This window comes from Parambassis ranga, chromosome 16 (assembly GCF_900634625.1).
Source record: "Parambassis ranga chromosome 16, fParRan2.1, whole genome shotgun sequence".
In the NCBI taxonomy this organism is placed as follows: Eukaryota; Metazoa; Chordata; class Actinopteri; family Ambassidae; genus Parambassis; species Parambassis ranga.
In genome coordinates, this window is record NC_041036.1 from 22,364,172 (window position 1) to 22,376,836 (window position 12,665).

At 42.6% G+C, this 12,665-nt stretch overlaps 1 protein-coding gene across 1 annotated transcript in view; it reads left to right on the top strand.

The window, feature by feature from the left end:
- LOC114448985 (aldehyde dehydrogenase, mitochondrial-like) overlaps positions 1-12,617 on the top strand; it is a 38,547-nt gene extending 25,930 nt beyond the window's left edge. Inside the window, exons 10-13 of the mRNA XM_028426273.1 lie at positions 23-187; positions 3,500-3,657; positions 5,412-5,526; positions 12,184-12,617. Of these exons, the coding sequence (XP_028282074.1) occupies positions 23-187; positions 3,500-3,657; positions 5,412-5,526; positions 12,184-12,216 (471 nt within the window). The 3' untranslated portion in view covers positions 12,217-12,617. The remainder of the gene's footprint in view (positions 1-22; positions 188-3,499; positions 3,658-5,411; positions 5,527-12,183) is intronic.
- Positions 12,618-12,665: the final 48 nt, after the last annotated feature.

Here is a 12,665-nt window from a genome sequence, read left to right on the forward strand (position 1 = left end):
GATTTCCTCTGGGCTTACTCAGGTAGATCAGGAGCAGTTCAACAAGATTCTGGGCTACATCAGCAGCGGAAAGAATGAAGGAGCCAAGCTGATGTGTGGAGGAGGGGCGGCTGCTGACAGAGGATACTTCATCCAACCCACTGTGTTTGGAGATGTCCAGGACAACATGACCATTGCCAGGGAGGAGGTAAAACTAACTCAGACAATTAATCAGGCATGTAACGCATATAATTTGGCATATAATGCCAAACCGGTCCAAAAAGTGAGTGTGGCCAGAGGGACCCACAGGAGCTTTGCAAGACTATTTTAACACAACAGACTGGGATGTGTTTAAGCAGGCTGCACCCACTGTGACTGCACCGACCTCCAGGAGTACTCGGAGACTGTTACTGCATACATCACCAAATGTATTGATGATGTAACTGAAACCAGGACTGTCAGCATTCGAGCCAGTCAGAAACCATGGCTGACACGGGAGGTCTACAGGCTGCTGAGGGCCAGGAACGCTGCCTTCAGAAGAGGCGACGACACCAGCCTAAGGTTAGCCAGACACGACCTGTCCCGTGGCATCAGGAAGGCGAAGAGGCAGTACTCCAGGAGGGTTGCCCACCACTTCAGCGACAGCAGGGACACCCGGGGCCTGTGGCGGGGGATACAGACCATCACAGACTACAAGCCCCCACCACAGACCTGTGACAGCAACAGCTCTCTGCTGAACCAGCTGAATGACATCTTTGGATGCTTTAAAGCACTCAACAGCACTCCTGCACAAAAGATCACATCCTCTCCCACTGACCAGGTATTTTCCCTGTCCCGAGCCAGCGTGAAGACATCTCTCAGCCAGATCAACGCACGCAAAGCTCCTGGTCCTGACAACATACCTGGCCGTGTGCTCAGAGACTGTGCTGAGGAGCTCGCTGAGGTGTTTACAGACATCTTCAACATCTCACTGAGCCAGGCTGTTGTCCCCACCTGCTTCAAAGCCACCACGATCATCCCTGTGCCAAAGAAGTCCACCCCCGCCTGCTTCAATGACTACCGTGCAGTAGCACTCACACCCATCATCATTAAGTGCTTTGAATGGTTAGTCATGAAACGCAACAAGACGGCCCTCCCTCAGACTTCAGCCAAGCAGCAGCCTTCAGGGCTCAAAGTTGAAGCCCATGCGGAAGTGTCAAAACTTGTAATTCACGCTGCAACAGCTGGGGGCTGGCTCCAAAAGCGAGTCATTTCCCATAGACCCCCATGTTAAAATGGCCGACTTCACAGCAGAAAAAAAACATGTTTACAGCCTGGTACAAAAAAATACTCTGGTCTCAGATGATAGGTTCTCCTCTAGTGTCAATTGTACGGGGGTGAATTTTTTTACAACCCACTCGTTTCAATTGCATTCGGACTTAAAATTACGCATAATTATGGGCGTTGCTGCTTGAGTGACAGACAGTTGATGTATCACAGTGTAAGTTTCCTGCTTCCACGATCTCCGGCCCCCCTAAACCCCGCTCGTGCTCCCCCTCTTTGTCCATATTTGAGAGTTTTGGCGGACGTGACGCTGCCAACATGGCGGCGGTCATCACGTCCCGGAACCTCCCACCGAGCCTCAAAACGGCTCTTCAGAAACAAACGGGTGATGTCACGGAAGCTCTGTCCATAGTTTTTACTGTCAATGACTTCAGCTCAGCATTCAACACCATCATTCCACAGCAGCTCATCAACAAACTGGACTCATCCCGGGGGAGATGAAACAAACTACAGAAATGAAGTGCACCTCTCCTGGACTAACAACACTGCATCACTGACCAAGAAGGCACAGCAGCGCCTCTACTTCCTCCGCAAGCTCAAAAGAGCCAGAGCCCCTCTACGGAGGGGCACCGCCACCTGCAGGAAGACGCTTCATCGCATAGTGAGAGCAGCTGAGAGGATCATCGGCGTCCCTCTCCCCTCCCTCCAAGACCTCTACGACAGCCGTCTCACCCGAAAGGCCCTCCGCATCACAGGAGACCCCACACACCCTTCACACTGCTTCTTCAGTCTGCTGCCATCAGGAAAGAGACTGCGCAGCCTCCGGGCCAGGACCAGCAGACTGAGGGACAGCTTCATCCACCAGGCTGTCAGGAAGCTGAACTCTCTCCCTGCTGGGCCCCACTTTCTCCCCCTTCCCTCTATAAAAGAACCCTGACCCTGAAACCCAGTTAAACCATTCCTGGACTGTTTACATTATGCCAACTGCACTGTCTTGCACTATACATCCTTTGCACTCTCACTGCATTGTGCCTTCATTTTGTGCCTTGTATTTTGTGTGTTCCTCATTGTAGGTACACTTTTTTACACTTTATATTTATCTTAGGTTTTTAGTTATATGTTGCGGAGTGAAGAGTAACGCAATTTCGATTCTATGTATGTCCAGCACATATAGCAAATTTGACAATAAAGCTGACTTTAACTTATAAGGATCCTGAACCACCTGAACCACCTCAACGTGAAGAAGAAGCAACTATACTTCAAATATTATAAGTAGGTCAGGATTAAATCTGTCAGCATTGTAAAAAAGTCTTCCCACCTCCATGCTTTACATGCAGACACTAATTACAGTCCTGGGATGCAGATGCTCTCAGAACAGCACGACAAAGGCTGATAGTGGGCTTCAGAGCATATGAAAAGGCATCAAGTGCATTACTCTTCACATTGCTGACCCATGACTGCAGAGCTCACTATGACAGCAACCTCATAGTGAAGTTGCAGATGACACAGCATATCACCAGTGGTGATGAGTCAGCGTACAGACAGTAGGTGGACAGACTGGGGCTCAACCAGTCTGTCCACCTAGGTGATGATTGTGTACTTCCATAGGTCTGACACTATTACCCCTCCTCTCCACATCGAAGGCACAGCTGTGGAGATGTAGGATAGCTGGAAATACTTAATTGACATGGCTAGACAACACTAGGATCATTATCACCAAGGCTCACCAACACCTCAAATTCCTGAGAACTAAAGAGGGCTGGGCGGAGCACTAATACACCCAGCTCTTTTTACAGGGGTCTGGTGGAGAGCACACTGACTTCATTCATCGCTGTGTAGTACTGCAGCTGCAGACAAGAAGAAGAAGCAGGCATTTCAGCAGGTGGTCAGGTATGCACAGATGACCACTGGATGCCACCTACTCCCCACTCAGATATTGATACACCTGTAGATGCAGGGACAGAGCAGTCTGCATTATGAGAGAACATGTGCAGTCCATGTGTACATGGACTATTCTCTGCCCTCCCATTAGAAAGAAGGATGCGCAGCATCCAGGCAAGTACCACCAGACTAAAGAACAGATTTTCCCAGAATCTGTGAGACTGATGAACACAATCCACTTCCTTGCTCAGTCTTTTAGGATATTTTTTTTTTATTTTTTAAATAATTTTATTTGTTTATTTTAAATTAGAGAGCACAATGTCATTAAAATAATTTCATTTGAAATGTTTTTTTTCTGTTTCTGTTTTTCTTGCAGATCTTTGGCCCAGTGATGCAGATCTTGAAATTTAAAACACTGGAGGAGGTAGTGACTAGAGCCAATGATTCTAAATATGGTCTTGCAGCTGCTGTGTTTACTAAGGACATTGATAAGGCTCACTATGTGTCCAATGGGCTCCGTGCCGGCACAGTGTGGTAAGAGCAATTTACTAAACTTAACAGTGTGCAAATTCCAAAAAATAGAATTTGTGTATAAATGTACGCTTTTCATCAAAGGTTAAAATATAAGCAGCTGCAAATATGGTTTGACCCTGAAAAAAATTCTAAGAAAAGGTTGCTTAGTGGTTTACAGTAGTGTCAGATGTACTTAAAAACATACTGAAAGTTTGACTCCAGGAAAGGCCCCATTTTCAAAATAGCAACCATCAGGTCCTTAGAATGACCATTTTTCCTTTGTATTCCACATAACCAGGAACACTGGTGCCTAAAACATGGTCATGTAATATTCTAATTGGCATATTTGCATGAATGATTAGTCACAGCCAGCCCCCTCCCCTATTGTCTTGAGGGGTGGCAGTCGCCACCGAACAGAACATGGCACAAGTTTTCTCCACCACAGGGAAGCGCCATGAGCGACACAGATCATGATCACATAGAGATGTTGAGAGTGGCGCTCTGAAGATGTCCATAAAGGGCAAAATCCCTAGGAGTTTGTCCACTTACCAATGGTGGAAAGCGCAGAAATTTAACTGCCAATGTTATAATGGCTTCCTGTGTATGTGTCCTGTATATGTGCTGATTTTCCTCTTCCTACTCCAAAAAAAAAATTTAAGCTGGTGCCATCGAGCCATTTTGCCCTGCCCACTTGCGAGAACGCCATTAGCAGCTTGGACACGCCCTTGTAATTGTGTGTATGGATTTTTATGATCATACAAGGTGGTTAAGTTCAATAAAAATCCAAACGTAATTTCACAGCCACCATGCCACCACACAGACGCTATTGCACATAGATTCACAGCCTTCAATGTAGCTTCACCTGTCAGAGTGAATGTCCATATGATTGTTAAAGTCACCCACTATAATGACTTTATCTGTGCTGAGCACAAAACTTTAATAGAAGTCTGAAAACTCGAGCAGGAACTATGAATCCGCAGCAGCGGGTGGACGATACACTAACAAGTAAAGCTGGCTTTTCTGACTTCCAGCTTTGGTGAAACAGGCTGAGACTCTCAAGAACTATGAGTAGATTTAGGTTTAGGATAAGTCTGAGGGCACTGGAGTCCACCAAATTCAAACGGTTGCAGTGCTTCGTCTACAAGTGGAGAGATTGGCTGAATCAAACAATTTTAATAAGCAATTGAAATAAACAATCATTTTAGTCTTCAAAAACAGGCCTCTGTTCGGGCTAATTTGTGCCATTCATAGATGTTTATGATCAAAGGTATACAACTTAAATTTAAGTTAAATTTAAAAATTGGACTTTTTGCAAAAAATGGTATGTGTCCAAAAACATGTAGTAGGAGTTACATGACATAGGCTAAATCGTTTTAGCTACATCCTTACAGTAATCTCACAAAATCATGTGATTCCGTAAGCGTGTATTCATGTCAGTGCAAGACAAGTCCAATGGATTCCACAAAACATGGGGTTAGACACCAAGTTTACTTGGCTAAGTCAAATAATGTAGGACTTAGGATATTTTAGGAACTTCATGATGATCTTGGAAATGACACCTTTGTAGATATCAGGCTTTGGTAAATTTTTAGTGTGTTATTAAGGACTGGTACTACAAAAAAACAACTGTGAAACCTTTTGTTAGAATTCAGGGTTAGATTTTTTTTTTCATATATGCAGCTGCCTAATAAGTGCACCCTTTGTGTGTTTATTAGAGTGATGGATGCATGGATGGGTGGATTCTGAATGTAATCACTGTGTGTCTTCTCCGGCAGGATTAACTGTTATGATGTGTTTGGTGCTCAGGCACCATTTGGCGGTTACAAGGCTTCAGGTAATGGCAGAGAGCTAGGAGAATATGGCCTGGACAACTATACAGAAGTCAAAACGGTAATTAGCAACAACAATTTTATCAATATTTGAAATATGTAAGCACTATGAATAAGGACCTTTTATCATTTGGAGCATTAAGGTTTACAGTCATCACACGATGTACTGTAAAAAATGGAGAGGATGAAAGCGAGAGAGAGGAACAAACATGGAGCAATTGTACATGACAGAGAACAAACATGACAGGTTGTTGATGTGCAGTCATAACCTGCACCTGTATTTCTGCATATGGTCCCACCCTGTAGCCTCTCCAAATCCTCTAGGTGGAGGCTTAATTCAAGTCTACTCTCTAGCCTTGACTTTGCACACTCACTGAAAGTCAAAGTCACTCTTGTATCTAGATACAAATTGGACATCAGCTCCCTCTGTTGGTGTGACTTGGGAGGCTTTTAAGGCTTTTATTAGAGGTCATAGTAGGGCTAGGCCAGGGGTCGGCAACCTTCAGCATTAAAAGAGCCATTTGGGCCGGAGCCACAAACCCCTAACTACTAATCTACACCCATTTGACCACTAAATTGAAGGTAATATTAATCCATGTATAGGCCTAATATAGATAGATATAATATTTATCTGAACAAAAAATGCCAGTTTATATGTTATTTTGATTTCAGTGTGCCATCATTCATTTCCTTCATGCCGTAGGCTACAGTAGTCAACCTGAATATGAAACACGTTAGTTCAGGGTCCGATATAAAAATATGTATTTTCAGAATAGCAGCTTGTCTAATTATTTCTTTCACCTCGTTAATGTGAGTTCTGCTCTTGAACTTCACTGCACAGCGCATCGTATCCATTTCAGGGCCGTAAGACGTCGCTTTGATTTTCACGAAGGACTGAGCTCTGATCTGTGAGGCTGGAGCGATGTTTACTTTTAATGTAGTTCATGATGGAAAACACCAGCTCGCACAAGTATGAGGGTCCAAAGATCGACAGGACTCCAAATATAAACTTTTCCATGTTCAGGAATGTCATTCCATGTAGGCTGTCGAACACGAGTTTGTCCCAGGTGCTGCTACAAGACGCGACCGTGACACATATTTTGACAAAATATTAAAAGTTTTAATTTAATGTCACAAGAGCATGTCAATCTCCAAAGAAACAACCATTACTATGAAAAAACTAAATGAATAAAATAAAATACAATTAAATTAAATTAATTAAACGGCCATTATTTATTCACATTATTATTATTTTTTTCCAAAAATGAGCTCGCCACCTGGGAGCCACAGCAGAGGGATGAAAGAGCCTCATGCGGCTCCGGAGCCCCAGGTTGCCGACCCCTGGGCTAGGCGATATAACGAATATACTCTATATATTGCAGCTCGTCCCTTGTGGGATATAGAAAATGACTGTTGTCTCTGCTTTTTCTTTGTCTTCTTCTTGGGCTGGGTGAGTGGGTGGCCGTCTTATACACACCACGACACATCTTTTATATTCCATTTCGTGTTTTATTTCCAAAGCTGAACAAAAGGTCTTAAAAAATACAAAATAATTTAACTCAAATGAAAACCACTCAAAATTAATAACGCTTGGCCAAAGGTGGTCAAGAAACTGTTTGCCACCTTCTTCCACCCTTCGCACTACTCCAAACATTTTCCCATTCATAACAATCCTGGCGCTGCCCTTATGACGTCACCTCCTCTTCCCGTAAAAACCCTAACTAAACAGAAATGTAGACTTGTTATGTGTAGCAAAGAATAATAAAATAATAATGGCACAACTTTCAAATATACTAAATAACCAAAAACAATATTGTACAGTGCCAAATTAATCCAAAATGGCTACAACATTCCGGCCCCTAATTCTTGTACAACAAGTAATTACATTACATTCTATAAGTAGCCATTTCATCAGCTTAAAAAGGCTCCATCTTAGATGTCTATTGAATTCTTCCTCAAAAAACAAAGGTTCAAAAGGTCAACAAATGTCTTTGTATTTGCAGAGTCCGAGGTTCTATAGCATGACTCACTGAAGGCAAACATTTACAGCTGCCTTTACACTGCCTCCATAAGAAGGCAGATCTTACTGATGGGCTTCTCCAGTTCGCTTGTTTGTGTCTTGATACAAGCACGCCGAACAAATCCTTTGGAATCTGCCATGACTTTTATGATGCGTCCAACTGTCCAAGAATTTCTTGGTGCAGAACATAAGCACAACATCCCCCACAGCAAAATTCCTTTTAACTTTGTTCCATTTTTGCCGCTCCTGCAACATTGAAAGGTATTCTTGAATCCATCTTTTCCAGAATAGATTGGCAATGTACTGAACTTGCCTCCAGCGCACACAAATCTTCTTATTGCACTTATGCAGGAATCTGTGTCAAGTGAACGTGCCACCTCCAGGTGAACTGCACGACAAGCAAGGCAGGTGAACAATACTCCATATCTTCTGGCAGTGTAGCAGGATGCTTTGCTTCTTCAGGCAAGGCTGATTTGCTCAGCCTCCCACCCACTCTTAGCACTCCATCAGCAATAACTGGATCAAGTTTATATAGTTGGCTTGATTTTTTAACAGTTCCACTGCCCAGGGCGTTTATCTCATCTCCATAATGTTTTCTCTGGACAAAGCACACGATGGCCTCTTCCGCTATAGAGATTCAGTTTGGTGTTAATGTGTCTCCACTGAATGAATCAAGCAGTTCTAAGTCCTCCATCCATCTCCACTGGAATTGCTTCATCCCAGCCAAATTTCATCTTACACAGGTTTTGCAAAATTTGCTTTGCAGTGAGAATGACTGGAGCTAAAAAACCCAAAGGATCAAATATGGAACTTACAGTAGACAGAATTCCACGCCTTGTCGTTGGCTTGTGTTTGCTTGTGATGATGAAGGTGAAGACGCCCTGTTCAACATCCCACTGGACTCCCAAAGCTCTTTCTATAGGAAGGTAGTCCTGGGTGAGGTCCAGTGTCTTTGCTCCTTTAGCTCTGTTTTCCACAGGAATCACAGATTCAGACAGAACGATGATTGCAAACCCACTTATTGAGTATAAAGCCCCCTTTAGCACACACTTCAGTGAGTTGATGGTACAGGCATATGGCTTGTTGCACAGACTGTACAGACTTTAGACAATCATCAACATAAAAGTTCTGCCTGATTGTGTTTATGACATGCTCTGGATAGAGGCTCTCATTGTCACCTGCAGTTTTTAACAGAGCATATGTGGCACAGCTGGGAGAGGACACTGCTCCAAAAATGTGAACTAACATTCTGTGTTCGGTAAGGTCTCTAGAGATGTCACCATCAGGCCACCAGAGAAAGCGCAGATAATTCACATCTTCCTCAGCCACTCTGACTTGGTGGAACATGCCTTTAATGTCTGTCATAAGTGCTATAGGACCTTGACGAAAGCGAAGGAGCACTCCTTACTAGGATTACGAAAGAGCAGCTTCAAATAGTAATGGCCATCTTTGAGCTCTGCTGATGTAGACATTATGTCCATAAACTGCTTATCTTCTACACATCTCTGTGCGTTCATCACAGTGCTGCTCCACAAAGTCTTGGAAACATTTCTTCCAGGTTACTTATAGAGATCCTGTTGACTTGAACAGAAGTAACATCACTATCACTCTCTTCACTAAGAGTGAGTGGTCCATTGATGACCCACTCAAGATGAGTTAGCACAGCATAGGGTCCACTACTCTCACTGTTAACAATTCTTAAAGGTTCCAATGCCTTGGGTGCATTCACACCAACAAGCAGCCCAATGCTTGCATCTATTGGCATTATTTCCATCTCATTCAGGTAAGGCCATTTTCTTACATCTTCCTCTTTAGGGATGTTTTCTTCTGTGACAGGAACTGACTTTTGTGAATAAACATCAGGGGGCCTAAGAAATGTGCTTTCTTTTAAAGCAGCTACTTCCAAACCAGAGACCCTATACCTACAGGTCCTTCTTGCCCCATGGTCTTGACGAGTATTTCCACCTTTTTTCCAGCTGCATTTAACTGCATCATTAGTGCCTCAGTGCAAAATGTTGCAGAGCTGCCTGGATCAAGAAAGGCATAAGTCTCCACAACTTTGTTTCCTTTTTCTAATTTTACTTTCACAGGAACAACAATGCACATTCACTTATTCCGGCCCCAGCATGGCTCTCTGAATTCAAGGAAACCAGAGCACTGGACATGGATGCTTCCTTTGACTCCATCTTCACTTGGGGCTGTCTTGGCGTTTCAATGTGGAGGACTGAAACCTAAAAAAAATGTTTCCTAAAAACAACACGTTTTGAAAATGATTGGCCCAATATAGGCTGTTTTAGCAAGTGTCTCCCTTTCGTAAAGGGGGAAATCCCTATTTTAACTGTGTGTTTTTGCTGATAAAACTAGCATGCAGTTTTCATAATTTGGTTTAATGTTAATCAGCTCGTCATGGATGGACGGACTTATGTTAGCAGACAGCAGCTAGCTAGTTAGTTAACTAACGAGCCAGTGCACCGGCATCATGATTGAAGGACATTATAAAAACACAGCGAGCAGCTTCCAGTCTACACTCTCAGTGCAGCATCAGACTACAGTCCTCTGTCTTTCAGCCCGGGATGTATTATTGCAGACAGTCCTCCAAACGTTCACAGCATTGAACTCACACAGACCAGAGGTCTGCTGCAGTCAGCTGCACTGATCTTCTATCTATTGTCAGCTGTGCGCCCTCTTCCCTGAACATTATCAGCTTGTTAGGCCAGGTAACCACGACTGTGCTCACAATTTACAACACAATTGCATTGTCAACCTTTTGTGTGTGACGTGCGCTGCGTAGGAGGGCCGTATGAGGAGTTCTGCACACACACGTCTCAGTACCTCCGTGCCGAAAAGAACTTTTTTTTTACTCTTACCACCCGTGGAGCGAGTTCTCTGTTCTTGTGGAGTATGGAACAGCCTTAAGACGTCTGCGTTGTTCTTTGCAGCACCTTGAGGATAGACGATAGAAAGTTTCTGTCAATGTACTGCCCCAAAACGTTATTCCTTATGCCTTAGTCAGGAATCGGATATTACCCTACTCATTGTCAGATCCGATTCATTTCGGGCCCCTTGTAGGAACGGTGGTCTCCCTTATTTCTGTCTCCTGTCTTAATGTCATTAAGATGATTTGGGCCCCTAGATTCAATGATCTATTGCAGAAACCCACTTTAAAGATACCTCTGGGCTATTTCTGTCAGTTTGAAAGATTGTGTAACAATTTTTGATGGAATGGCAAACATCCCAGACTTAAGCTGAAAAGATTACAGAGACCAGTAAATTCGGGCAGCTCACATCTCCTCTCTTTGGCCTCTTTTTGGCTTAATTTGTGTATTGACAAATCCCTGTTTATTCGGGGTCTTTGGGTAAAAAAGGGCATCATAAAGCTGTGAGACCTATATGAAGGTAAATCTTTCAATGGCCTCATATACCAGTTTCAGCTACCTCTATTGGCACTCCTGCCTCATCTCCTCATGGTCTAGACTGGTTTAGTCATTTATTGGAGTTCTCTGTTAAGGGCTACAGATCCTCAACTTTTTCCTCAATGCTCCTGAAGAGCTCTGATAAGGGGCCTCTGATCCTAAAAACAGCTTGGCAGTGAGTCAGAATTGTGCGAAATATTAAAGCTTATGACAATTCAGTGATTCAATATCCCAAAATTAAGGGCAAAAATACATTGTTATGTCACAGATTGTAAAGCACAAAGTACCCTTGTGACACTATTTATCCTGGATGACCTATCATCCTATGACAGCCTTCCCTCACACAATGCTGAATGGGTCCAGACCGCTTTATCGTTGGCATGTTAACTCATTACTTCCCAGTCCCCCTCAGCATACCTGGTCTCCTTGTGGCATAATCAATTAGGCAAATTGGCTGCCCTGGACTCCTTTCATATAAATTATTGGACAGGATGGATGGTTTTTATCTGAAATCTTACTAGAATAGAAGGGACAATTTAGCATTCCCTCCCATCCTTCTGTCGTTGGAGATTTAGGGTGGACGAGTCGCTTACTGTCATACCAGAAGGTGCTGATCAGCTACAGGAGCTACAGGACTCTTACTCCCACACTGACGAGACACAGGAAATCATTCCTGCATGGTTTTTTTTTACTATGTAAAATGTAGTTATTGATTGCATGTCTGTAACAAAAATTTCCCCTTTTTGAGTTATAAAAAAAGGAGAAAAAAGAATTCTGACTGATATTTTATTGATCCATTTGCAGTTTCTCTGTACTGTGTACAATGACAATAAATATTCCATTCTATACTAATGGTTTTCCTAGGCATAGGATATACTGTGGCGGACAAAATATACACCATACTCTGCATAAAGTAGCCTCTTTAACATCTTTGAAGTTCCTTAAAATATTTAATAATTTAGGTTGTAACATATGGCATATCTTTAGAACTGAATTTAATAAACACAATAAAAACTTGCATGTCCCTGTGCGTGCACAACACTTATTTGGGCACCCATTCAAACAAGAGTACCTGTATTTGTAACTCCAGCATATACAGGCTAACTTAGTTGAGTGCCCCTTCATGTACAAATGGACAGTTAAAACATTTATCTTTTGCAGAGTTTTTGTATGTCAAATGTGGTCTGAAATTTCTGCAGACCAATCCAGATATTTTTGTCTGAAACTGAAACTGAAAATCCAATTTGATTTTGAATGACATGACTCCTTTTGTCCTGTTTTTTAGGTGACCATCAAGGTACCACAGAAAAACTCTTAGACATCCAGTGAGGCCATTGAACAGTCTTGATGTGGAAACATCCCTTTGATCTACCTTGGATTATCATGCTGTCAATATGAAATTCTGCTTTACAAAATGTATTACAGCTACTTTTCTTTGTCATGTTTCTGTCTCAATTACAGGAGACAGAAAAATTACAGGAGACAGAAAAATTGATGATTTAGTGAAAATGAATATGGCAAAAGATACAGCATTTTCTCTTTATTGATATATTAAAACACAGAATGTTTGATCAGACATGATGTAATAACTATTGAAACCACACAATAGTACAATACAATCGAAATGCAATAAAAAAAAGTATGATGTGTTATAAATAAATGCAATTGCACTGTTTTAGAAAATGTTTTGTGAAAATGAAATACACTATATTCTTTGAATCAGAGTGACAAAAGATTGCTTTCAATATCCTTGTGGCTAAGAGTTTC